We start from the raw sequence: 27,192 nt of genomic DNA on the forward strand, positions 1-27,192 counted from the left end.
AAAATATGTACTAAACTTGTAGTCATTCTTTCCCCAATCTGATTGGATCTAGTGGCTATATTTACTTACTTTTATAATGTATTTATTGTTTTTGAATTGCTTGGTTCTGGCTGGATCAAATTTGTTGGATGTTAACAATTTGGGCTTTTGTTTTCACTTTTAGTTCACACTAGAAATTATTTACATTCAGTAGCCGAAAAGTATATAAAATTTATATAATTTTTGTATATAACATACGGAATGTATATGTATACAAAAAATATACATTCTTCGGCTATTATTTTGAGAGCGGCTATACAATGTCATTTTCCCTTCCAATTTTAGTTTAGTTTATGTAGTAAGTTGTGCTGTGGGCACTTAAAGAAAGGTCATGAACAAACATATTTTGGAAAGTAGTAAGTTTCTCCAATAGGTTTTAAGCTTAGAGTTGTCTAGATTCAGACATACAGTTATATTTGGAAATTCACCAGCAGAAAGTCTGTTGATGGAGAAAGGTGTCAAATGCTAGGAATTTAACTTCTCATGGTATAGTTGATATCCTTTATCCAATCTCTACATGCAATTGAAATTAAAAGTAATAGAAAAAAAAACTTGGACTCTCATATCGTCTTTGTCTTCTGATGTTTACCAAGCTTTGAGCGCCGTTGCTTAAACAAGTGCAGATAAAGGTTGAGCCACAGAAAAGGGTAAAACAGAAGCAGAACCTGAAGTTGAAAGAAAAATGATAAAGTACTGCTTATGTCTACAACAAAATAATGAAGTAATATATTTCTTTTGGGGAATAAATAAGAATCATTCTAATTATGTGCTTAAGGGGCATCCCGGTGCATTAAGGTCCCGCTAAACGCGGGGTCCGAGGAAGGGCCGAACCACAAGGGTCTATTGTACGCAGCCTTACCCTGCATTTCTGCAAGAGGTTGTTTTCACGGCTCGAACTCGTGACCTCCTGGTCACATGACAACAACTTTACCAGTTACGGCCAAGGCTCCCCTTCATTTACATGCCTAAGATGATGCCCAAAACATTTACAAGGGTTCAGCATTTTGCATAAGGAAGTTCAATCCATCTATATATGCAAGTAGGAAAACTCTCTTTATAGGCATTACTCAAACCAACTCCGGGCATAAGATTCACATGAATGATACAACAATATCAGCTACAAAGAATGATCCACTCGCGACATTGGTACATAGGATTTGAAGTCAAGTTGGTTTACTTTGTTTTAAATATTTTATACAGAGTAAGCGCCAAAAGTTTCGCCTCAAGAAATGGAGAGAATCTGATGCAAAAGTAAAGCTCAAGCAGATTGGTATGGTGGCAAAAGCCAAAGTAAGCTTTCGTCGTTAAAGATGTTTTTTTCTATAGTTTGCAAAACTATGGCATATCGAGATATGAACAGCAGAGCAACTAAAGATCATTGCAGCTGAAAAGTATATAACAACACTAAGTAAATTCGAATAGATTGGATGCTGAACTCGTTTGCTTTTAGACATAATCAGGTCCTCAATTTTCGAAGTAATGACAAGCCTAACGCTCAGTTTCCTTTTGAATTGAAGAGAACAAAATAGACCACTGCATACAGGTTTCAGCAAAAGTTGATCTTTGTTTCAGGACATCAGAACGTACCTTAACGAAGTTACAATAACTGAAAGGGAGACTATCTGCATACAAGTTTTTCCTTTTTATGAATGGAAGTGCTTGGTACATAAGCCACACTGCATTGAAATGAAGTCCAAACTTTTCAGATTTGCACAGACTCGACAAAGGTGACCACAAACAAATGAAATGATATACAACAATATGAATGCGATGCATTAGTTTCAACAAACTTGTTAACTTACTTTCACCAGGTCCTAGTCCAACGGGATACAGTAGAATGAAAGCAGTGTACCTAACGGGCAAAAAATAAATTTAAGACCAAGTAAATATCCCAATAATATACTCTTTCCTGAGTAACTAGATGCATTATTTTCTGAAAGAGGATCAAACCTGAGGTAAGTGATAAAGTAGGGTGGATTTCCAGTGCAACTCAAAGCATAATGTGAGTATCTGATCACCTGCGTGGAGGAACAGGTCCATATAATTGTTTACTGCTTAGAATCACATTTTGAGCTCGAAATTTTGAGGTGTCAAGTAACCTAAATTACATTCATGTTTTTGTCAATTTTTCACGTTTCCGTATAAGCTACCTTAGGATAGCTTTTGCCTAAAGGTGAGGTTTAGCAATTCAATCTCAATAAACTTCCCATACAGCTACAAGTACTTTTTATACTTTTCCTAAAATTACATTCTTGTGCGCTAAAACACAAAAATTACTATCTTGGTGTAACCGGTAAAGTTGTTGTAATGTGGCCAGGAGGTCACAAATTTGAGCCATGGAAATAGACTCTTGTGGAAATGCAGAGTAAAGCTATGTACAATAAACCCTTGTGGTCCGGCCTTTCCCCGAACCCCGCGCATAGGGTGAGCTTAGTGCACCAGGCTACCGTTTTTGTGCACTAAAACACAACAACTTAATATGGGATAAAGTGGACACAGTTTCTTTGAATCACGTACTATTTTGGTAACTAATTGCATAGAAAGGTATTGAGAATAGTCCAGTTTATCACAAAGCATTGCCAAATCCATTCAATCACTAAGTCACCAACCTAATACTCTATAAGTTGTAGGACTATAGGAGTGAAGACTAAAGCTAAAACAATGAGCCTTCATTATCAGATATGAAAAATCTTATAGCATTGTTAGTTCTCTGGTCTAATAACAAAGTGATAACCGCTAAAACTTCATGATTTCTCTGTAGATTTATTTCTTCTTTTCTATTCTATTACCAATTTTCTTGGGTCAGAATTTAGAATGTAAACTTAAAGAGTTATTTCTTAATAACTCGTGTCGAGGGTCTACTGGTAACAACGTCTCTATATTCACTGTAGGGGTAAGGTCTGCGTACTATCTACCTTTCCCAGATCCCACTTGTGGGACTATAATGAGTTTGTTGTTGTTGTAAACTTACGAGCTATTTCACATACTAAATATAGCCTTAAATCTTCGGCCCACTCCATATATATCTCCAACAATTAATAGATGTGGTCCATCATATTTATATCAAGCATAAATACAGTTGCCTGGTAGTCCACTCTGTGTGCTCACTTTCTTCAAAAGTCCACAGGGAGCTGCTCTTTACCACAGTACAAATAATTTCTTCTTCTTTCTGCCACTCCTTTCAATAGGAGTAAGTTCTAAAGTTTTCGCATGCGAGGGTATGTTTCACACCGGTACTTCCTCAAGATGGTTTAAGATTCTAAATATACGAATCGACCAAATTAAAAAAAGGGAAAAAGAAAGTGAGAGTAACATGTAAGGAAAACAAAGAGAGGAAAACTAACTCACTTCACTTAAGCTCCAAGCTAAAAATGTTATGAACACGGAAGGCGATTCTTGGACCTGCAAGAAGTAAAACAGACCACAAATACTTCACACTCAAGTTCTTTGTGTTCACACCAAATTGTACACAGACCAGAAACCAGGACAACAAAAAGACTTCATATCTTTATTAAGCTTCCAAAAATCTTGTTATTGCACCAATAATTAGTTCAATGATGATACTATTTGAAGAGTTTAAGTTATGTACATCGTCAGTGTAAAGGATCTTTTACACTATCTGGTCACACAATGGATATTTATATGTATACCTCCTTAAAATGTGAAATTTGTAATCACTACTAGAAAAGAGCGAAAATCGTCCAGAAAAACCGACTGAAATCAGTTGGTATATGAGAAAAATTGGCATATTTTCGATCGATTTTAATATGCCGAGATAAGCCTAGTCGGTAATCAATAATGACCTAAGTCGGTAGCCATTTCCGACTGAAGGTGGTTGGTTTGTTCAACTAAAAATTGACCACCTCATGTGACACATTATCTAGGAAAAATAAATATACCGATCGAAATCGGTTGATATACTAAAAAGTCTTTTTTTTTATTAGCGACCGTTATATGTCAATAAAATAAATATAATTTTTTTTTAAAAAATATAATTTTCCGACCAATCTTGGTCGAAATATTAAAATATAATAGAGTAGAAAAGTTACTTTCCAACCAACTTCGGTTGGTATTTTGAATTTATGGCTGGACATTGCAATTACTGACCGATGTCGGCCGGTAAATTTAAATTTCTGCTTTTTATAAAATGAACTTTCCGACCAACTTCGGTTGGTATGCCAAATGTATAATCGACTGTGCTCCTAATGGTGTAAAAATTTCTTATACGGGCTATGTATACAACTAAACTCCTATTTAAAAAATGCATATGATTTTACTATTTTTAGTAACTAGTGCATAAAAGTATGTGTGATTTGATTAGAAGAAGTAAAACCTCAACAATTGGACGAACAATTGCAAGCAAAAAATGAGTTCTTCCACTCCATTGCATCAAAGGAAGCACTGCTCCACTAGGAACAATCCCTTATATAACCCAAAAAAGAAAGTAATCAGAATATGAACTTTGCTACTTTTACAATACTGTCAAAAAAAAACCCATTAAAGTACTTTACCTATAGCTCCATGTACAACTTCCAAGAATGCACAACATTGCAACAAACCTTTAACACAAAGATCACATTTTTACCCAAACATATCATCAAAAACATCAAACGGGGAGAAATTTTTAACCAAAAAAAAAAATAAAAATGGAACTCACAAATTAATTCACCAGCAGAAGCATAAGTCCCAGTGACTGACTCAGTGGAAATAAAATTGCTCAAAATTCTGAAAAGTGCTACTGTCCTACATTTTGCATGTCATCAAATACAATATTAAAAACATTCTGAATTGTAATTTTATTTTTTTTTGGTGGGGGGGGGGGGGGAGGGAGAAATTTACCATCCAAGAAACTGAAGAGAATTGTAAGAGAAGAGATAAAGATTCTTCAGTTCAGCCATTGGAGACCACAAATTTACCATCAATTTTTTCTTCAGCAGCAATTAATACTACAAGAAAATGAGATCACAAATGTATGGTTTTAAGTTCTTGGAAGTTTAGACCAGTACCACTTATGGTCTTGGTTCCCAGCCCATAATGGACCTTTTGGGTAGAAATGGCATGGGTAGCCACTGTTTAAGCTGGTATTTACTTTTTATCCAGTATTATTAATGCTTAGCAATAGTAGCCACTAGTCTATTAAAATTAATATGAAAAAACTGTGTTACCCTTTCTTCTATCTCTTTTCCCAAACGGAAATGCAGTGTATTTATACTGTTTCATTTCCGCATCTAAGGTGCGCAATCGTGTATTCGGAACCTCACCTTTACCCATTGGTAAGGAAGGTCAACGAGAACACCTAATGGTACGAACTTCTATTAATGCTACTGAATGTTAAATGCCTTTGGTTATAGTCCTTGTTGATAAGCTAAACAAGCATGAAGAACATAAGGGAACGATTACAAAAGCAAAAGGAGAATGGGGAGAGGTTCCAGATTTTAAAAAAAAATTAAGATATGACGTTGTGAAAATAAGAAAAAGAGTGATGAGTAAACAGGAAATGCAATTCCTTCCCAGAAGTTAAGGACATGTAGTGCTGAAGTCCTAAAGTTAAATTCAAAAGTTAAGGACATGGTCCTGAACTTAGAGTTTCAAGTTCAAAAGTTAAGGAAATGTAGTCTTGAAGCCCTAAAGTTAAGTTCAATAGTTAATGACACAAATTCAAAAGTTAAGGACGGACAGTCCTTAACTTACAGTTACTAGTTCTAAAGTTAAGGACAGACAGTCCTTAACTTACAGTTACAAGTTCAAAAGTTAAGGACATGCAGTCCTTAACTTACAGTTACAAGTTCAAAAGCTAAGGACAATAAGTCCTTAACATTGATTTCCAAGTTCAAAAGTTAAGGACACACAATCCTTAACTTATAGTTACACGTTCAAAATTTAAGGACAAGCAGTCCTTAACTTACAATTACAAGTTCAAAAGTTAAGGACAATAGGTTCTTAACTTTGACTTACAAGTTCAAAAGTTAAGGACGCTTGGTCTTGAAGTTTGAGTTCCAAGTTCAAAAGTTAAGGACATGTAGTCTTGAAGTCCTGAACTTAGAGTTCAAAGTTCAAAAGTTAAGGACATGTAGTTTTGAACTTAGAGTTACAAGTTCAAAAGTTAAGGACATGTAGTTGTGAAGTCCTGAACTTAGAGTTCCAAGTTCAAAAGTTAAGGACATGTAGTCCTGAAGTTAAGGACATGAGCAGGAGGGTATTTTCGTCCGGGCAGTTAAAGTTTATTAAAGCAATGGCTAAAGACTAATGACATTTTAAACGGTGGCTTAAAAGTAAATACATGTGTTATTAGTGGCCAACCGTGCACTTCCCCCACCTTTTGGGGTACATCGGGTATGAGCTCAATATTAGGTGGATTTACACAATTAGCAAGTTTTGTGGCTTTTTATTTAGAAGTTTGCCACTTTTTAACAATTAGACCAATGATCTGAAGTTCGAAATTCAAATCCAATATTCATGGGAAAATGATATTGTATAGCTGCTTTTAAGATAATAATCGAATATATATACAAAAAATATATAAATTTTAAATATTTTATGGCTACCGAACGTAAATAATTTCGACCGAAGTTAAAGTGATCTTTTCCCATAATATCATGGGTCTAAATCTTAATAAGTGGCCACTTCCAAATACAAAACCACAAGTGGCGACATAGTCTTCTAAAATAAGTTTATTTTGAAAAGTATTTTCTTAAAAGTGATTTTCGAAAAAATATTTTTGGTGAGAAGCAGTTTGTGTTTGGCGAATTAATTTAAAAAGCACTTTTGAGCAGTAATTAGTGTTTGATCAAGCTTTTAAAATGTGTGATTCTAAATGCATTTTTCTCAAAAGTGATTTTCAAAAAAGTGCTTTTTTTTGGGGGGGGGGGGGGGGAATTAATTCATTTGGTTCTACTCAAGACACTTTTTTCTTCTAAAAGTGGTCAAACACTTTAATTTAAAAAAAAATATTTTTGATCGAGAAAAGCTTGGCCAAACAAGTTATTAATATTAGTACTATTCATTTAACACAAGGGGCTCGTTAAATTCTAGATGAGTTGCGTTTTACTTCTGAAACTACGAGTAATATATTGATGGTTTTATTCCCCAAAAAGGATATGAGTAGGTAACCTTTCATGAAATCCATCCTTAGTTTAATAGGGTGAAATAGAAACTCACACATTCTAGAGTTATTATGACTTTAACGTTGAGAAATTAGACATTTGAACTAATTCAACCTAACACTAATCTCTTTGCTTTATTGAATCATTTAAGGCTTGAAACATTAAAAGCAGTATAGCGTTCAATTTAGGACGGCCCAAGAAAGAAAGTCAATACTCCCTCCGGTCCATAATAACTGATCAGTTTACTTTTTTATTTTGGTCCAAAATAAGTGTCCGTTTATGTAATCAAAAAAAAATTCAATTTGTTTTAATCTTTACCTTATGTGCATATTTCTAAAAAGTTTTTTCACTCCTCACATTAAATTATTAAAATTAAATAGCAGCAACTGAAAAGTCATTCAAAGACTCGAGAACAACTACTTCAGCAATTGAGAAGTCATTCTCCATGGATATCAAAGTTGAGGAACAACTTGAAACAATTCAAGACTTGAAGGAAATCAAAGTTGATGACTTCATTAAGATCAGGTAGTTGTTCTCCACCAACATGCTCATCCTCAAATTCCAAAGGAATGTTTAGATCAATTTGAAGTGGAGAAATTTGGTGTTTTTCCATTTTAGCCATGTTTAACAATAACCTAGAAATTGAACTTCCTTTTATAAGATAGTTTTGGTGGCAAAAATTGAAAAAATTGGCTCCAATTTGTTTTTTCAAAGACGTTCATAAAATTTAAGCAAAAGTTTCAAATTTTATTTTGAATAACGTAGTGATTTGAGAAGAGAAGTAAATGCCACTATAACTATGTGATCAATATTTAATTAAGGATAGTTTAGTCATACTAGGTATTTTTATATAGAATTTAGTATTTTATTAATGGGCGTGCCTAAAGTAAACTGGTCATTTATTGTGGACCGGAGGAAGTATAATTTTGTGACACATGTTTGGTTGGAGTAATTGCAAAAATTGGATTGTTTATAATTAGCAGTTCGATTTTCAATATGGATAAGAGTCATATTAACCACTGATAATAGGTGAATTTAACTATATTCAGGCCCTAAATAACCGCATTCTTGCATAGTTTTAATAATAAAAGTGATAACAAAATGCTCTTATTAGTGCTTTTCATGATTTGCAGGTTATATATGACTAGGGAAGGCTAGGGAGCACTTTTGGAGTCAAAAAAATGAAGAAAGAGAGGACAACCGTGAAATATCCCAAGTGAACCACGCAAAAACAGGCTGAAGAATCAGAAAAATGACTCTGCCGCGGTTCCACCGCGACCGCGGCAGAACCGCGGTGAAGGATGCTCGCGGACAGAAGGAGATTCAGAGGAGCTGTTTGGCCGCGGTTCCACCACGACCGCGGCAGAACCGCGGCAGGCGCAAGAAAAGTGCAGGGACTAAAGTGCAAACACGGAATTTTTAGCCCTAAAACCTATTTTAAACACTAGACTTCGCCCAAGAGAGGCATGTATTGATTTTTAGAGTATCTTGGCAAGAAAAACAATTGTGAGAGATCACCCAAAACATCTTTCTTCTTTTCTTTGATTTTGATTGCTAGTTTATGATGGATCTTATCTTAGTTTGTTTATCCATAGTTATGAGTAGATCTTTTGTCTAAGGTTTTGGGAACCTATTGGGGGATGAACTTCTTGTTTATGTGAATACAAATTGCTAGTTTCAATCTTTATTTATTCAACTATGTTCTTGTTGTAGTTAATTGACAGGATCCTCAATTAGCTGTACCTATTTAGTGTGCATAACTCGGGAGAGAGTGCATATTTAGGTTATTGTTGAATAACACCACTCCTAAAGTATAAGAGGAATCTATAACTGCGGGTTTAAAGGCGGGATTAGGGATAACGAAGCCTTGGGTGCAATCTTAAGTGAACTGTGTTAATTAAAGCTAGCTAGTGTATCTCGGGAGAGTGCAATAGTATATTACTGTGATTACTCGGGAGAGATTTATGGTAAAACGAGCGTTCATGATTGATAGAGAAGTGTTGGTACATTTGTATGAATCATAAACAGAAGAGACTCCATCAATAGAGGAAATCTTTACCTTAGCTTTATCTCATCATTGTTTACAACTTTAGCGTTTTAGTTTACAGCCTGTTTAATTTACTTGCAATCTTAGTTACTAAAGAAACCATCAACTTGTGATTCAAACATTTGGGAAGCTGGTTCTGAAGAGTTTAGTGGGTCTAAAGATTGTGATTGATAGGTTAACTCTTTGTGGGATTCGACTCCGGACTTGTAAACCGGATTATATTTGCAACGACCGCATTGTCCTTTTTATAAGACATAGTTCGGCGTGATCAAGTTTTGGCGCCGTTGCCGGGGAGTTAACGGAATTATCAATTACCATTGATATAAATACAAAAATTCTTAGTGTAGGCAGTTTCTCTACACCCAATTTTTGATTGAAACTTTTGACGGTTGTTGACTTGTTTGCACAGGTGTATGCCTAGAAACTCTACCAGGACTGGAGAACTACTTGAAGGACTCTCAGACCCTGAGAAAATATTCAGGGCATTGAACCGTGCCAACAGAAGACTTCAACCACCTCAACAAACAGACAAATTCGAAATTGACATGGGAGACGCAATCTACCCCAACGGAAACGGCAGGCATGAGCAAGTCAACTTGAATGTCAAAGAAGCGGCACCTCTAGTGCCCGAGGGTGCACTGTATGACTGGGCACATCCCACATCTGACAATTTGGCTACTGCCATAGTTGTGCCCGCAATACAAGCTGAGTCATTCCAGATCACAAATAACATGCTGCACTTGTTGCAAAACAAGGGACTCTTCTCTGGGACACAACTTGATGATCCTCAGCAACACCTGAAGAACTTCCTGTCAATCTGCAAGACCCAGAGGCAGCCCATTGTCACTCCAGAGGCTATCAGGCTATTATTGTTCCCATTCTCGGTGACAGGAGCTGCACAGGTTTGGCTAAACTCACTCCCCATAAATTCTATAGCAACGTGGGATGAGTTAGTTAAGCAGTTTCATAACAAGTTTCATCCACCCAACAAAACTGCCCAACAAATTGATGAGATCGTGAGCTTCAAGTAGAAACTGATGGAGACACTGCATGAAACATGGGGCAGGTTCAAAGGAATGTTGGTTATGTGTCCACATCATGGTATTCCAAAACAGATGTTGGGACAACGATTTTATATGGGACTGTCAGATGGGTTGAAGAATATTGTGGATGCCTCAGCTGGTGGGACATTCCTGAGCAAGACATGGAGTGAAGGTCAGAGTTTACTAGATAAAATGGCACAGAATTCGGGATGGACATCCAGGAATGCACCCATCACTCCAGTGGTGCACTCAGTGCCTCTTGATCCTTCAAACACTATGGCTGAAAATATAGCAACTCTCCTGACACAAATGAGCATCCTCACCAAAAAGGTGGAGGAATCAGGGCAGAAGCAGCAGGTACACATAGTAGATACTACCAATGAGGGCCTGTGCACATCTTGTATTAGTCAGCCAATTGGCAATCCTTGGAATACAGAGCTTGATCATCATCATTAGCACCCTGAAGATATGAACTATGTTGCTAACTGTGGGGGTCAGAGACAGGGAAATCAGAACTGGGGTCAGCAAACTCTGCAGCAGTACAGACCACCTCAACCACAATATAACTCCGGAAACATGGGAGGTATGAGACCCCCCAACAACTTGGCACTATATCCTAGACCAGAGGGGTACAACAATCAACAGCAGGGGTACCACCCTCCTCAGCAGCAGCATGGTGGAAGACAGGACGATAGGTTTACTAGACTGGAAGCAATGATGCAGCAGGTTATTGGGTCCACTGCGAAGATAAACGAGAGAGTAGATGCACATGACGCAGCTATCAAAAATATTGAAGTGCAAGTGGGCCAAATTTCAATGTCTCTGAACAATCGTCCTCAAAGGACGCTACCTGCAGATACCCAAATCAATCCTAAAGATCAGGGCCCGAAGCAGCTGATGGCGGTGAGTCTCCGTAACGGCAGGGATCTCAACGAAGAGCAAGAGAGAGCTCGCGACAATATACAGGCTGAGACACTCATTCAGGTATCCATGGAGCTGGATGAATCCACAAGGTTGACAGATGTGACAGTCCAGCCTGCTCAGGAAGAAAAGAATACTCCGCAGGAGACCGAGAAAGTTGCTGAAGCAGTTGAAGAGCCGGTAGTGGAGATAGTAGCCGAGAAAGAAAAGTCCCAAGTGATTAGGAATAGATCCGGAGATTCCCGAATAGGGCAACCTTTCGAACTGCTGCTGAATCCATGGGTAGGCAAGAGACAACCTGGCGAACTGAAACATCTTAGTAGCCAGAGGAAAAGAAAGCAAAAGCGATTCCCATAGTAGCGGCGAGCGAAATGGGAGCAGCCTAAACCGTGAAAACGGGGTTAAGCCCTCCTCCACCATTTCCACAGAGGTTAGCCAAGCATCAAAAGGAGGAGCATTACAAAAAGTTCTTTGAGATGCTCAAGCAAATTAAGGTAAATATTCCATTGATTGAAGCCTTAAAGGAGATGCCTGGATACGCAAAAATGATGAAAGACTTAATGTCCCGGAAATTTGATTTCCAAGACTTGGCTACGGTGACACTTACTCAGACGTGCAGTGCAGTGGTAACTAGACCTGTTGCTGAAAAGCTCTCTGATCCAGGGAGTTTTACTATTCCATGTACAATTGAAAACTTTGCTTTTGAGAAAGCACTCTGTGATTTAGGGGCCAACATTAATATTATGCCCCTGGTCATTTACAAGAGGTTGGGCATTGGGAGAGCTAGACCCACCTCTATATTGCTACAGCTAGCTGAAAGGACTGTGAAGCGTCCATTTGGGATCCTGGATATGTACTTATTCAGGTGGGGAAATTCGTGTTCCCTGCAGATTTTGTAATATTGGATTGCAAGGTGGATGAAGAAATTCCTATCATCTTAGGAATACCTTTCTTGGCCACAGGGAGAGCTCTTATTGATTGTGAGACCGGGGAGCTTAAGATGAGGCTCAATGACGAAGAGATTATATTCAATGTGTAGAAATCTATGAGGCGCCCAAGTGAGTTCGCAAATTGCTCTCTTATTGATGCTGTGGATGTAATCGTACAGTCTGATGATGAAGTGTTGACGATTGAGGATCCCCTCGCTGCATGTTTGACAAATTTGGAGGAAGTGAATGGTGAGGACTTGGCAGAATGGGTGTTGGCATTGGAAGGTAGAGGGTTCTGGGATAGAGAACTAGAGTTCGAGCCCCTACACTTAGGAAAGAGAGAAACTCCTCCAGCTAAGCCATCCATTGAAGAACCACCGAAGCTAGAACTAAAGCCACTGCCAACCCACATCAGGTATGAATTTCTGGGACCCGACTCCACTCTACCTGTTATTATCTCATCTGGTTTGTTAGATGTGCAGGTCCAACAACTTCTATAGGTATTGAAGGAGTGCAAATCTGCCATTGGGTAGACCATGGCAGACATCAAGGGGATCAGCCCCGCTTACTGCATGCATAAAATTCTGCTGGAAGAAGGGCACAAACCTTCCAGGGAACATCAGAGGAGGCTGAATCCAAATATGAAGGAAGTGGTGAAGAAGGAGGTGATAAAGTGGTTAGATGCGGGAATTATTTTCCCAATCTCTGACAGCAACTGGGTGAGTCCAGTTCAATGTGTGCCTAAGAAGGGTGGCATGACGGTTGTGAAGAATGACAACATTGAACTAATCCCAACGAGAACCATCACAGGCTGGAGAATTTGCATGGATTATCGAAAGTTGAATCTAGCCACCCGGAAAGACCACTTCCCACTTCCCTTCATTGATCAAATGCTGGATAGATTGGCAGGGAGGTCACACTTTTGTTTTCTGGATGGGTACTCAGGGTACAATCAGATCTCCATTGCACCTGAGGACCGAGAGAAGACCTCCTTCACATACCCTTATGGCATTTATGCCTTCAGGAGGATGCCCTTTGGCCTATGCAATGCACCCGCCACATTCCAATGGTACATGATGTCCATATTCACTGACATGGTTGAGGATATAATGGAGGTGTTCATGGATGACTTCTCAGTGGTGGGGAGTTCATTTGATGAGTGCCTGGTGAATTTGACGCGTGTGCTGAAACGGTGCATCGAGACTAATCTGGTGCTGAACTAGGAGAAGTGCCATTTCATGGTACAAGAAGGCATAGTCTTGGGGCACCGGGTGTCTAGCAAGGGAATAGCGGTAGATCGAGAAAAGGTTGATGTAATAGCAAAGCTTCCTCCACCAACTTCGGTCAAAGCAATCAGAAGTTTTCTTGGACATGCCGGTTTCTACCGGCGGTTCATAAAAGACTTTTCCAAAATCACCAACCCTCTCTGTAAGTTATTAGATAAAGATTACCCATTTGTGTTTTCTGATGATTGTAGGGTAGCGTTTAGGAGTTGAAGCAGAAGCTGTTCACAACACCCATCATTGTTTCCCCCAACTGGGAGCAACCGTTCGAACTAATATGTGACGCTAGTGACTACGCAGTGGGGGCAGTGCTGGGCCAACGGAAGGAAAAATTGATGCACCCAATCTACTATGCCAGTCGAACGCTGAGTGGAGATCAATTGAACTATACGGTGACTGAAAAGGAGATGCTAGCTGTGGTGTTCGCATTCGACAAGTTCCGGCCCTACCTGATAGGATCAAAGGTAATTGTATACACTGACCATGCTGCTCTAAGGTACGTAATAGAAAAGAAAGACTCTAAGCCACGCTTGATTCATTGGGTGTTGCTTCTACAAGAGTTCGATCTTTAAATACGTGACCGCAAAGGCACTGAGAATCAAGTCGCTGATCACCTATCACGACTTGAGGGAGCTGAAAATACAATTGAAGTTGAGGAAATTCTGGAAAATTTTCCAGACGAGCAACTGCTCACCATCACTCATCAGGAAGTTCCATGGTATGCGGACTTGGCCAATTACTTGGCCAGTGGTATAGTTCCTCACGACCTTTCATCGGTCCAGAGGAAGCGATTTTTTCGTGAAAGCCGCTTGTACTATTGGGACGAGCCCTATCTCTTTAGAATATGCCTGGATAACATGATCCGGAGATGCGTCTCCGAGATAGAACAATCTTCTATTTTGCAGGCTTGTCATGCATCGGCTTATGGTGGACACTTTGGAGGGATCAGGACAGCAACAAAGGTGCTAGAGGCCGGATTTTTCTGGCCGACTGTGTTTAAAGATGCCCACTCATGGGTGAAGGGTTGTAATGAATGTCAACGCACCGGGAACATTTCCCGGCGCCACGAGATGCCCATGAACCCAATTCAGGAGATAGAAGTGTTCGACGTCTGGGGGATTGATTTCATGGGTCCCTTCGTCAGCTCTTATGGTAATAAGTACATCCTTGTTGCCGTAGACTATATGTCCAAGTGGGTGGAAGCTGTAGCATTGCCCACCAACGATGCGAAAGTGGTGGTGGGGTTTCTAAAGAAGAACATATTCACCCGCTTCGGGACACCACGAGCGATTATCAGCGACGGAGGCACTCACTTCTGCAATAGAGCCTTCGAGAAGTTGCTTACAAAATACGATGTGCGCCACAAAGTGGCTACTCCTTACCACCCGCAGACTAGTGGACAGGTTGAGGTATACAACAGGGAAATCAAGAGTGTGTTAACGAAAACTGTGAACGCTACGAGAACTGATTGGGCGAGGAAGTTAGATGATGCACTTTGGGCCTACAGGACAGCTTTCAAGACACCAATTGGTATGTCACCATACAAGTTAGTGTTTGGGAAGGCCTGTCACCTACCTGTAGAACTTGAGCATAGAGCGTGGTGGGCACTGAAACAACTAAATTTAGACATGGAAGCTGCGGGCACGTCAAGAGTCACAGAACTGCATGAGCTTGAGGAGTTCCGGTATCTTGCTTTTGAGAGCACAAGGCTGTACAAAGAGAGAATGAAGAGGCTACACGATCAAAACATCGTCGAGCGGAACTTCAAACTTGGGAACATGGTATTGCTATACAATTCAAGACTGAGGTTGTTCCCGGGTAAGCTGAAGTCACGATGGTCTGGACCATTTCGAGTAGTTGAAGTTTTCCCGTCAGGAGCGGTTGAAGTTGCCACTGAGAATGACTCTCGTACATTTAGAGTCAATGGTCATAGATTGAAGTTGTATGTGGGTATGAGCGAGCCTAAGGAAGGGGCTGAACTGCATCTGACTGAACCACAGAGGTCGAGCGAGCCTTAAATGTGCTCTTCCTGCGTCGTGTAGCGACGTTAAATCAGGCGCTACGTGGGAGGCAACCCGCGAAATTGTTGTAAGTGTAACATAAAAAAAAACGTCAGAATCAGAGACGCGGTCAGACCGTGGTTCCACCGCGACCACGGTCAAACCGCGGTACTGACCCTTCTCTGAACCCAGGCCATCGCGGTTACACCGCGATCGCGGTAAAACTGCGGCAAGGGAGACCCTCTAAACTTGGTCTACCGCGGTCCTACCGCGATCGCGGCAGACGCAGACGGGGTCCAGGTAAGTTTTTCGTTTTAATTTTTTTCTCTTTTTCACCTTTTACCCAAAATACCCCTCACCTACCACTAAAACCCCACCCAATTCGCCCAGATTCAGCAAAACACCCCCCACTCCCTTCTCTCTAATTCCTCTCCCACTTCTCTCTATCTTCTCTCTTCTCTTCTCATCTTCACATCACTCCATTATCATCCCCCCCTACTATCCACCTTCTTCATCCACTTTCCCTCAACCAAACAAGTAGGTTGCTCTTTCTCTCTCTCTATTTCATCTTCTAACTTAGTATAATTTAGCATAATTGTATTTAGTTTAACCCTAGGTAGGGTTAGTATAACTTTTGTCAATTTTTGCTTTCTTTCATGGTTTTTATTGTTGTATGGTACTGTTGTGAAATTGTTTGGTGTCATAGTGTGTGGACCTTCATTGTGTTTATGATGTTTTAGCCCAGAAATCATTTTTTTGGGGTGTAGTTGTTATTATGCACCATGTGGGTCGAAATATTGGAGTTTTTGTGATATTATGGGGCGGGTTATACCCACTCTTAATTAGGGGGTGTTATACTTGGTGATTGGGGGTGTTGTCACTGTTTGATAATATGTGCAGGAGTAGTGTGGGGTGGTGTAGGCCGAATGTTGTACGTAGTTCTGTTGTGAGGCCTCTGTGGAGATTGTAACCTTCCCTACCTTGCTTGTGTGGCTAGTCTGCCAAGAAGAACTCAATGGGGATGGTGTTTTGGTGCCATCAGGTGGCGAAGTCTGAGTACCCATCTGACAGACACTAATTAGGATGAATTTGATGGTTATGAATTTTCCTGACTCATTGCAGGTATTATAGCCCGTAAAAAGCAAAAGAGAGGGGCGGGCACATCCCAACATCCGACATATGACGAGTCCAGGTTTGAATTGGAACGAGCGGAGGATGATTTTTATGCCAAGGCTGGTAAGAACTTCATTCATGAGTTGTAAATTGACCGGGCAGAGCTCCGCGTGGAACAAGAGGAAATGTATGAAGAAATTCGAAGGCGCGAAATGGAATTCCTCTTTGATGACCCCGGCCCAGCGAACCGGATGATGGTTAGGGAGTTCTACGCGAACTGCCCAGCACTTATGCTGCGGGAGGTGACTGTGCGAGACATAGGGGTAGATGCCTCAATTGAAACTATCCGCCAGGTATTGAGGCTACCCCAGTTCACGGACGATATTGACTACTACCATGACAGACCAGGTGTCACGTGGGAAGTTATGACTGATGTAGTTTGTGCTAGTGGGCGACCAACCTGGATCAAGGAGCACATCACCCTGAACTCCAACTCTTTCACGCACTTGGCTAACTGTTGGTTGACTGTCATCTGCAGCCGGTTCATGCCCTCCAGCAACACCACAGACGTGACTTCAACAGAGCCCTATTGACTTGGTGCTTCGTGACGGAGAAGGATTTTGATGTAGCACAGGTAATTGGTGACGAAATGGTCCTGCGAGGACCACTGCTGTCAAAGGATTTTACTTCCCTTCCTTGGTGACTGCACTGTGCTTGCGGAGGAGGGTCCCCATTGATCCTGCTGATGGAGCATTGGCATCTGAAGCACCATTCCGAGCTTCATGCATCAGAGTGGGCAGGGGCACACATACAACAATTGTGCTAGATGATGAGGCTGATGACCCGGTTCCTCTTGCACCGTCCAGGAGATTTAATGACAGTGCCTGACCCTCTCGGCACCCCCATACTGGGGCAGGCTTTGTCAGATCTCAGTCCACCAGGCCTATGCTGCGTTCCATGAAGGAAGAGGTCACGGATCTCCGCACCTCAATGGATGGCCTACACACACGGATAGATGCCATGTCTCAGAGGCAGGCCCGGTCTGAGAACAGGTTCATGGCCTGGTTCCGTGCATTGGGGAGAGCTTGCCATGTAGACCCCAGCACAGTCTCCAACTCTGATTAAGTCTCAGGGAAGTCTCCTTACCCTTCTTCTCTTTACTTTCTTGATATGACATGGGGACATGCCATGATTTTAAGTGTGGGGTGGGAGACTTGCTCTAGTTATATGTGTACTGTACATAGACATTGTGTGTGTTGTAGCATGAAATTGATGTTGTTGTATATAATTGACTGTAATTATATTAGGAGTCTGACTTGGCCCAACGACGGACACTTGTCGACGGGTCTCTTGAGGGTCCAAGTCGAATATATTTATAAAAAAAAAAAAAATTAAGGGTAGAGGACTCTTCCTGAGGACGGACCACTGGGACAGTACTCTTGAGGGAAGTAGTCTATGAAGATTTTTTTATTTTATTTATTTTTCTTTTTAGGTAGTGTAGTAAGTCCCCCTTGGTTTTTCTTTTGGCCACGGTTCTTTTCCAAGGGTTTTTCTTGAACCGGGTTAGGTAGATTTTTCTTTTATAGTTAAGACTAAGATGGGTAAAGGCTAGAATGCTACCTCTGATGTACACACCTGCAACCAACTAAAATGAACCTAAGAGTATGACGTCTAGGCTCAGTTGTGGACTTGTAAATCTATGCCTTAATTTTGCACATCTTGCTTTGCTTGAACGCTCGTATGAGTGTGTTGATAGACTGATCCCGAATGAGTTACATGCTAAGTGTGTGTGAGATTTTACTTGCATTCTGTGCGTGCGTGCGATACCTAGAACTTTCCCTGTGTGTTTGCAAAGCGAAATAGAAGCTGTTGGGTTTTAGAGATGATTGAGGCATTTATTTGTGTAAGACTACATATAATGGTGAATCCACCTGTCTATATTGTCATAGTTAACCCCTTTGAGCCTGAAGCCTGTTCTCTGATAACCCTATAATGACCTATATCCCTGTGTTTGAATAGCTGATTGTTTGAACCTATACCTCCGAAAAGCACTTGAATCACTAAAGAACATACAAAAGTCAAAGTGTGGGGTGGTAGGGAGTTAGAAAAAAAATGGGGAATCAGGAATGAATTATTTGAATGGAGCACTGGTACTTACAAAAAAAAAAAAGCCAGTTGCACCTAAAGGAAAGTAGGGGTCACTTGTGATACAAAAATGTGGAGGAATGATTAGGCTGAGCAGGGAAATTGAGATAAAAGGAAGTGTGTATTAAAAGTGCTTAGGGAGGTTAGTCACTACATCCAAATGTATCCTACCCGTCCCTTAGCCTACATTACAACCAAATAAAGACCTCTTGATCTTTGACTAAAACAGCTCGATTAGTAGAGTACTACACTAGGGGCAAGCTTATGGTGTGTTTGTGCGGCATGTGAATGTTCTTTGCTGAGAGTGAGTGAATTCTTTCTATCTTCAGTTCCTTGTGTTTGAATTTTATGCATGTGGAACTTTTCTCAGACTTTTGATGTGAGGGAATGTGACTCGGGAAGGAAAAGTAAGTCTTCACCTCTGTTAGAGTAACTAGAGTGAGCGCAAGTGTGTCATGGCAGTAGAGTCTGCATCTGGGGTATGACCGGCACATTGCTTAGGTTGTTCCGTCAAAATGGTGGGTGTGACATATTTGGGGTAAAGCATCAAACGGTTAGGCTTTTAAGTGTGGTTTAGCTTGCTCGAGGACGAGCAAGGGTTTAAGTGTGGGGTGTTGATAATAAGTGAATTTAACTATATTCAGGCCCTAAATAACCGTCTTCTTGCATAGTTTTAATAATAAAAGTGATAACAAAATGCTCTTATTAGTGCTTTTCATGATTTGTAGGTTATATATGACTAGGGAAGGATAGGGAGCACTTTTGTAGTCAAAAAAATGAAGAAAGAGAGACCAACCGTGAAATGTCCCAAGTGAACCACGCAAAAACAGGCTGAAGAATCAGAAAAATGACTCTGCCGCGGTTCCACCGCGACCGCGGCAGAACCGCGGTGAAGGATGCTCGCGGACAGAAGGAGATTCAGAGGAGCTGTTTGGCCACGGTTCTACCACGACCGCGGCAGAACCGCGGTAGGCGCGAGAAAAGTGCAGGGACTAAAGTGCAAACACGAGATTTTTAGAGCCCAAAACCCTATTTTAAACACTAGACTTCGCCCAAGAGAGGGATGTATTGATTTTTAGAGTATCTTGGCAAGAAAAACAATTGTGAGAGATCACCAAAAACATCTTTCTTCTTTTCTTTGATTTTGATTGCTAGTTTATGATGGATCTTATCTTAGTTTGTTTACCCATAGTTATGAGTAGCTAAATCTTTTGTCTAAGGTTTTGATGGAACCTATTGGGGGATGAACTTCTTGTTTATGTGAATACAAATTGCTAGTTTCAATCTTTATTTATTCAACTATGTTCTTATTGTAGTTAATTGACAGGATCCTCAATTAGCTGTGCCTATTTAGTGTGCATAACTCGGGAGAGAATGCATATTTAGGTTATTATTGAATAACACCACTCCTAAAGTATAAGAGGAATCTATAACTGCGGGTTTAAAGGCGGGATTAGGGATAACGAAGCCTTGGGTGCAATCTTAAGTGAACTGTGTTAATTAAAGCTAGCTAGTGTATCTCGGGAGAGTGCAATAGTATATTACTGTGATTACTCGGGAGAGATTTATGGTAAGACGAGAGTTCATGATTGATAGAGAAGTGTTGGTACATTTGTATGAAGCATAAACAGAAGGGATTCCATCAATAGGGGAAATCTTTACCTTAGCTTTATCTCATCATTGTTTACAACTTTAGCGTTTTAGTTTACAGCCTGTTTAATTTACTTGCAATCTTAGTTACTAAAGAAACCATCAACTTGTGATTCAAACATTTGGGAAGCTGGTTCTGAAGAGTTTAGTGGGTCTAAAGATTGTGATTGATAGGTTAACTCTCTGTGGGATTCGACTCCGGACTTGTAAACCAGATTATATTTGCAACGACCGCATTGTCCTTTTTATAAGGCATAGTTGGGCGTGATCATCCGCTAAGAAAATGGATAACAAATGAGTTTAACTTTTACATTTGTAAAGCTTTCAAATTGGGGTTCATCAAGTTTGGGAGATTAGGAATTCTCTCAAAAATGATCATATTCAAGAAACCATGGATAATTTGGATATCCATATTATCTTCTGGTTAACCCATTTTTTATCTGTATTAAATATGGGTCAGATCGGATAATTTACCCGTTTTTTGCATTACCTGTTTTCGACCTGCTCATATCCAACTCAACCAGCCCGTTTGTCGTCCCTAATTGTGACACATGTTTGGTTGGAGCTCAATTGCCAAAATTGGATTATTTATGACTAGGAGTTCAATTGCAAACAAAGTTAAATTTATGGTCTCATTAGTTGGCATAGTTTCAGACCAAATAGCAAGGTTCTAGTTTCCATTGTTAAATTGTCAATTTCCTTTGCCTTGTTTCACTAGCTCCATTGTATAAGATGGTCGATCATGGATCAAGTCAAACTGTACAATGATGATAAACTAGTACATAATACTAGTTGCAGTAGTACTATAGTCTATACATTGACCCAAAGGGCAGCTAATAAAAAATGGCCATATCTTGCCACTTGTTCATTGTTTGTTGTATTCATTTCTTTACCATTTGGAAAGTTCATTTGTCTAGATATTACACTACGTCTTTGCTATTGTGCCACTCGGACATTTGTTTCTTAAGTTCTATTATCATCACCATAACTTTTTGCAATAGAAGTAGTGAACACCTTTAGGAGACACTGCCTTCTAGTTGAGCAAAATACTGATGCTCCCGTTACGTTAACATCTTGGATACGCCTCTAATCCTAAGCGGCTTATTCCACGGGGTGCAACATAGATTATTAATTAGTAGGGATATCTAACAAAGATATAGCAGTCCAAAGAGTGGGAAATATGGTAGCAAGAAAGTATGGAATCTCCAAAGGGTAGGGATTAAGATATAGCTTTATATGTGACACTATACCATATTGTTTGGAACTTTATTATCAAAATCAAGAATTCAACAAGGAATTCGAGAAATATTGTTGTTGAATCAGGAAATAGAGGAGGAAATTAAAAGAGTAAGTAAAGAGGGAATAAATCATGTTTTACTTCTGCTTAAAAAAAGTGATTTTTCAGCAGTAATAATTTTAAGCCAAAAAGCAATTACTAATAAATAATCTGTAAGTGATAACTCTATATATATGTATCATATTTATATGAATCAGAATACAAATATAATTATGAGAGACAAAAGTGTTTAAGGTTATATCTACTAGTAACCTAACATAGTCTAAAAAAAATGCTCCATTCATAAAACCGTCACAATTATTTGATAAAAACAAATGAAGAAGTGAGATAGCTCATTAACAAATACTACTTCCGGTCCACTTTAGTGATTTTTTTTGGCTCTTTTCACGATTATTATTATTAACAAATTTACCTTTTAACATTAATTAACAATAAAATTGATCATATTAACCCTAATTTACTCATTTGAAATATAACAAACTACTTTTAGACTCTTTACGCCAAGATTAGCTTTGAAAAGAAAAAGTTAATTCGTTCTTGATATCTTAAAAAATCAAATATTATGGACCATAAAAAAGGACACCACTTGACATAAATTATATGTTGGTGTGTTGGTAATGTGTTTGATTTTTCTATAAGAGGTTAAAGGTTCAAACCTTAACTAAGACATTTTTCTTTTGTAAATATTTGCTTAAGACTCAACAAAATCAATAGATTAAGACTATTTCTTGTCTAAAAGTATGACAATCAAAGTTATATTTCAGTTTTTTTTTTATAAATTTCGACACCACTTACAAAAATTCCTGCGTACGCCCCTGACTATATATATATCTGCTCCATCCCTACAAAAAAACTAGTCAAAACAATCCATTATACGCAGCTTACAAGCACAAGTAACTTAAGTTGAAAAGAATAAAGTTTTCTACGTGGAGAAACAAAAAGGATGACTAACCTGCAATTTGAATTTTGAGCTTGCTGCTATGGAGGAGAATGAGTTTTCTTTGTATTTGCCAAAAAAAAAAAAACGATTGTTTGTTGCTTTTGGGAGATAGTAGTAGACCAGTGGACAAGATAAATAATTAGAAAAGACCATAAATTAGGGCTTCTAGCAACAAAAAAAGGTCTTGACTTTTAAACTTAATGTTGCATTCAATTCTTTTCTAAAACTTTTGACTAATTACAGGCTGATTTTTGAGAATTTGGGTAATATATTAAGGGCTTATATATTCAGCAAATTTTGTTTTAATTTGAAAATTTTTTTTAGGCTTATGCTTCACTATAAATACTCGCCTCAACGTTCGAACATATACTTCGAATTACTAGGCGTACGCCTCTTAAAACTTCGCCCCCACCATTACCTCGAGACATTTTTAATGCACTTCGCCTCAGGGTTTGCCCTGAAAACCCTTTTTTAAAACACTGCTTAGTAGCAAATTTAGTACACAATTAGGACCACTTATTTTTATCCAATTAAAATAGAGTCCACTTGCAATCCCTCCACTTTCTTGTTTGCTAGTTTTTAGTGAGTAACATCTAGAAATCACTAACCACTCAAGCTTATCACTTTAATTAAAAAAAAGTTGATATTGAGCACCCTATAACTTTTCTCTATCGATTAAATAAGCAATTTCTATACTATATATCTTTATCATTGGACCAAGACTATTTTAAATGAATACTATATTTGTGTGATAATGGTAGTAGCTACGTGTTGTTGTGGGAACAATTCCTCTTTTGAACAATTGGTAAATCATAGTCTAATGCACAGAGTTTTATTTGTTTTCTTTGGCAAAAGATAAACATTTTCATGATTGGAGAACATTTTTTAGGTACCTTTTAAACATCCAATCATGTGTTTGCCGTATCAAAATTAAAGTTGTGCTTAATCTAATAGTGGATTACAGAATTAAAAATGTGCACCAACTCTATTGCATCCTAATCAGATCCCCAATCCTTGGAAGTTGATTTGATCAGCTTCTTATTATATTTCCATCCCAATTTATATGACTCTAGACCCAGAAAAATAATATTTTTATATTTTATAATAATTTAACTTTAAAATATATATTTTATCCTTTTGGTCACACAAATATTTATGACTTATTTTAGATAATAAATTTTAAAAATTTTAATTTTTTTTCTTAAATTTCGTACTCAGTCAAATATCATTACATAAATTGGGATGGAGAGAGTAGTGCATATGGAGGAACTTGTTATAGAAAATGACATTGTATAACCGCTCTTAAAATAATATGCGAAAAATATTCTTTTTGTGTGTGTATATATATATATATATAAATATATATAATTCTTCTACACTTTTTCAACTACCAAATATAAATAATTTCATCCGCAAGCCAAAAGTGATCTTTGTCCAACTTGTAACAGCTAAATTAGATCTGAAATAGCAAGTTTAATGGAGGGAATTGATGCAACAGCAAGAAAAGATTACAAATTTTATACAGATATAGGAAGCTAAGAACTTTTACAAGGAATTCAATAACATTTAAATTTCATAAGAAAGATTGCCGATGGTAGTAATCACATAAAAACACTCTTAAAACTCTAGTAAATTAAAGCATATCATCTGATGGCTACAACAGCAGACTTTTTATTACTACTGCTAGTAATATACAAGTTATAACTTACTCTTATATAAAACCAAAACCAACTAATATAAGGAATTTGTTTTTTTTTTCTTTTTCAAATAAATGATCCTCCTATTAGCCCGTCTTTTTTTATTTTCCGGATATTTAAAGTCCGCTGATCCGACTAATTATTCGGAATCACGCTCTTACCGAAAGGTATTCCAGTCAAAATCTTTCCACATGGGGTCTGGACAATAATCCCATAAGGGTGAAATTGACCCCATAATTGGTTTATTAATTGTTTCATTTTCTTCTAATAATTCAATATCTTTCCATATTTCATCCATGGAATAAACTTTCATACTCTCCCCAGCTTGTTCTTGATCATTTACTTTCTTTTGTTCTTCAACTTGCAATTGCTCGATTCCACCGGTATCATAGAAATTTCTCTCATTTTCTTCATGAGTTATAGAAGAAGAGGATGAACAGTTTGAAAAAGATGAAGATGGAGAAATAGAAGTAGCTTTTTTCCTTTGTTCTTGAGCTTTCTTCCTCATATGGGTTCTCCAATAATTCTTGATTTCGTTATCAGTTCGCCCTGGTATTTTCCGAGCAATTCTTGACCATCTAAACACCAAAAAAAAAAAAAAAAAAATCAAAATTAGATATATGGAAATTTAAAGGGGGAAAAAGCGTCAAAAATATCCATATACTATAGGAAATATTTTAATTTTACCTTTGTTATATTTCGAGTTCATTAATGTATAAATCCTCTCATATTTGCCATCAACTATATAATATATCAAGTTGAGGGGTAAATTTAAATTCTTTTTAACAATATTCCAACATATGAAATTCGCCCATCCATGCTTTATTTTTTTGATTCCCCATTAATCCCCTTTATTGGAGCTATTGTTCCTCCGATAACTCGGACCCACGAGTCTGAAGTTGTAGACGGGGAGTGCTAACCATCTAAACAATCCCTCTTGTCGCCCATCCATGCTAGAGCTCCATTAGATTAAGTGCAAATACAAGAATGTTTGCTAACGATACAGGCATAAACAACTTCAAATATAACTAAGAGTAAAATTATGATATTTTGTATATAACAAGAGGTAAAATTATGATATTTCGTATATAACATAAGGGTAAATTTAAACCTTTTTCTAAATGTTAAAAGTAAAGGAAAATAGTTAAGCATGGTTCTTAATATGAGAAATTTAAAAAATATCTAAATAAATTACACACCTATTTCCCCATTTGCAGTGAAGTTCAAGAACAAGACGTTCTTCTTGAGGAGTCATCTTGCCACGTTTAAGATCAGGATTCAAGTAATTAACCCAACGTAACCTGCAACTCTTTCCTGTTCTTTTCAAACCTAAACCAAAAGAACATTACAAAAGAAAGAATATGGAGAGAAGAATAGGGTTAGAGACTTAACTCTTTGGACATAAGGATATATGATCCAAAACTAACCTAATATACCTATTCTATTTTTTGTTCTCCCTCCTTAACCTTCAATCAAACCTGAAACTTTGGCTAGAAAATCCCATCTTCGATCTCCAAATAATTTTACATAAAATACAAGCTGAAGATCTTCTTGTTCTGTCCATGGTCCTCTTCTGATTTCCTCTTGCACCATTTTTGGACTTTTTTTTATCACTAGTTTTCCTTTTTTGTGAGTCACCTATAATGGTTGATACGTGGTATAGTGTGTACAACTGATATTTATACTGAGAATAATTGGCTTCCTATGGCTTGAATTAAGGGCAGCTGCTCTTTGGGTGGTGGTGGGGACAATAAACTAAGAAAGGTGAGTGTTTGGAGTAAGGGTTTTTTTTTCTTCTTGAGTGAGGGTTTTTGCCTTTAATTTCTTAGAAAATGGTGAATTAGAATTTCATCATAGTCCATGCAATTTATTTGCACCCGATATTTGCACTAAATTAATAACATGACATATGTCTTCCATCAAGGGTGGATTTAGGCCTAAATTATAGGGCACGAACCCATACTCTTTTTGTCAAACTAAACTAGGTATTTTATATACAAATTTTCTAAACTTTATCTAATATAATTTGCTGGCCCCCATATTCTATATGATGCACTTGATTTAAATATTTATAAGAGAGATCAATTCACACTAAATACCATTTTCTCTCTCTTTATTTACTGGTGCTCGTATTCTAAAAATCCTAAATGTGCATTTGTCTTTCGCATCTAAAACAATTTTTACTTAAACATGTAAAGCATATTGGTTTGGTTATCTAACTAATATGTGAGGTAAGGGATAATTGAAAAAACTCCTCATCACCTCGGGCTAGTATAGCCTGGGTGAATGGCTTCAGGAAAAAATGATTTAATTAAAAGAATATTTGTTTAGATTGTTTTATATCTATTTTTTAAATGTTTCACTTAATTAATTAAAATAATACATGATTTATTATTTTTGTAAAACGTTAAATATTTTTAAATAGAATCAATTTATTAAAACAATTACAATAATATTAGAGGTGGAAGGGAATTTTTGAGTCGATTATGACCGAACAAGTGGCTCAATTGTTGGCAGAGTAATGTTGCATATGATGAAAGCCATTAACAGGGAAGGTGCAAAAGTGATAGAGGAAGATAAGAGTGGTGATATGTGGACATAACTTTCATAAATCTTGCTGTCCATTTCACATTTGTATTCTTCTTTTGGAGGTTTCTCTCTTGTTTCAACTATCCATTAATCAATAAGGGAAAAAATTGAACATCTAAATACTTCCACCGTTCACTTTTACTTGGTACGTTTTGACTTTTCACGCCCTTTAAGAAATAATAAATAAAGTGCATAATTTATCACATACTCATATTAATTGATGCATAATTTATTGGATTTGAAAAAACGATTTAAAATGAGTAATAAATATTGTGGATATAATAGGAAAAAAAATTTGTCTTTTCTTGATATGCGTAAAGTGACAAGTAAAAATAAAAATCTATTTCTATTATACATGCCAAGTAAAAGTGAACGGAGGAAATAGTTACAAACGTG

At 38.0% G+C, this 27,192-nt stretch overlaps 4 protein-coding genes across 4 annotated transcripts; 2 read left to right on the top strand and 2 right to left on the bottom strand.

Annotated features, from left to right (window-relative positions):
- Positions 1-452: 452 nt before the first annotated feature.
- LOC107803408 (uncharacterized) lies at positions 453-5,037 on the bottom strand. Its single transcript, XM_075237439.1, has 9 exons — positions 4,879-5,037; positions 4,697-4,782; positions 4,551-4,598; positions 4,373-4,461; positions 3,388-3,441; positions 1,990-2,057; positions 1,842-1,891; positions 1,627-1,715; positions 453-704 (listed from the first exon to the last, which is right to left on the bottom strand). Exons 1-9 carry the CDS (start codon positions 4,956-4,958, stop codon positions 600-602), a joined length of 669 nt encoding a protein of 222 aa, XP_075093540.1. The 5' UTR covers positions 4,959-5,037; the 3' UTR covers positions 453-599.
- Positions 5,038-10,226: 5,189 nt separating this feature from the next.
- On the top strand, positions 10,227-12,582 carry LOC107803407 (uncharacterized). The gene is made up of 5 exons (XM_075236437.1): positions 10,227-10,562; positions 10,689-11,435; positions 11,582-11,977; positions 12,067-12,186; positions 12,262-12,582. The coding sequence occupies exons 1-5, from the start codon at positions 10,227-10,229 to the stop codon at positions 12,580-12,582; spliced, it is 1,920 nt and encodes a 639-aa protein (XP_075092538.1).
- Positions 12,583-14,435: 1,853 nt separating this feature from the next.
- Positions 14,436-15,383, top strand: LOC142172758 (uncharacterized). Its single transcript, XM_075236438.1, has one exon. It carries the CDS (start codon positions 14,436-14,438, stop codon positions 15,381-15,383), a length of 948 nt encoding a protein of 315 aa, XP_075092539.1.
- Positions 15,384-24,053: 8,670 nt separating this feature from the next.
- LOC107769604 (transcription factor MYB48) lies at positions 24,054-25,986 on the bottom strand. Its single transcript, XM_016588833.2, has 3 exons — positions 25,686-25,986; positions 25,407-25,536; positions 24,054-24,785 (listed from the first exon to the last, which is right to left on the bottom strand). Exons 1-3 carry the CDS (start codon positions 25,798-25,800, stop codon positions 24,365-24,367), a joined length of 666 nt encoding a protein of 221 aa, XP_016444319.1. The 5' UTR covers positions 25,801-25,986; the 3' UTR covers positions 24,054-24,364.
- Positions 25,987-27,192: the final 1,206 nt, after the last annotated feature.

The sequence above is a fragment of the Nicotiana tabacum genome, chromosome 18 (assembly GCF_000715075.1).
Source record: "Nicotiana tabacum cultivar K326 chromosome 18, ASM71507v2, whole genome shotgun sequence".
NCBI lineage: Eukaryota > Viridiplantae > Streptophyta > Magnoliopsida > Solanales > Solanaceae > Nicotiana > Nicotiana tabacum.

Bases quoted from the DNA above. Each gene is read 5' to 3' on its own strand.
- LOC142172758 (XM_075236438.1), top strand. From the start codon at position 14,436: ATGCCCATGAACCCAATTCAGGAGATAGAAGTGTTCGACGTCTGGGGG.
- LOC107769604 (XM_016588833.2), bottom strand. From the start codon at position 25,800: ATGGTGCAAGAGGAAATCAGAAGAGGACCATGGACAGAACAAGAAGAT. The intron at 25,537-25,685 runs GTTTGATTGAAG...CTTTTGGTTTAG, and splicing joins TTTTCTAGCCAAAGTTTCAG to GTTTGAAAAGAACAGGAAAG. The intron at 24,786-25,406 runs GTGTGTAATTTA...TTTGGTGTTTAG, and splicing joins CACTGCAAATGGGGAAATAG to ATGGTCAAGAATTGCTCGGA.
- LOC107803407 (XM_075236437.1), top strand. From the start codon at position 10,227: ATGGAGACACTGCATGAAACATGGGGCAGGTTCAAAGGAATGTTGGTT. The intron at 11,436-11,581 runs GTAGGCAAGAGA...CCATTTCCACAG, and splicing joins AACTGCTGCTGAATCCATGG to AGGTTAGCCAAGCATCAAAA. The intron at 12,187-12,261 runs GTGTAGAAATCT...GTAATCGTACAG, and splicing joins ACGAAGAGATTATATTCAAT to TCTGATGATGAAGTGTTGAC.
- LOC107803408 (XM_075237439.1), bottom strand. From the start codon at position 4,958: ATGGTAAATTTGTGGTCTCCAATGGCTGAACTGAAGAATCTTTATCTC. The intron at 4,783-4,878 runs GTAAATTTCTCC...TGCAAAATGTAG, and splicing joins TCTCTTCAGTTTCTTGGATG to GACAGTAGCACTTTTCAGAA. The intron at 4,462-4,550 runs GTAAAGTACTTT...GGGTTATATAAG, and splicing joins AGTTGTACATGGAGCTATAG to GGATTGTTCCTAGTGGAGCA.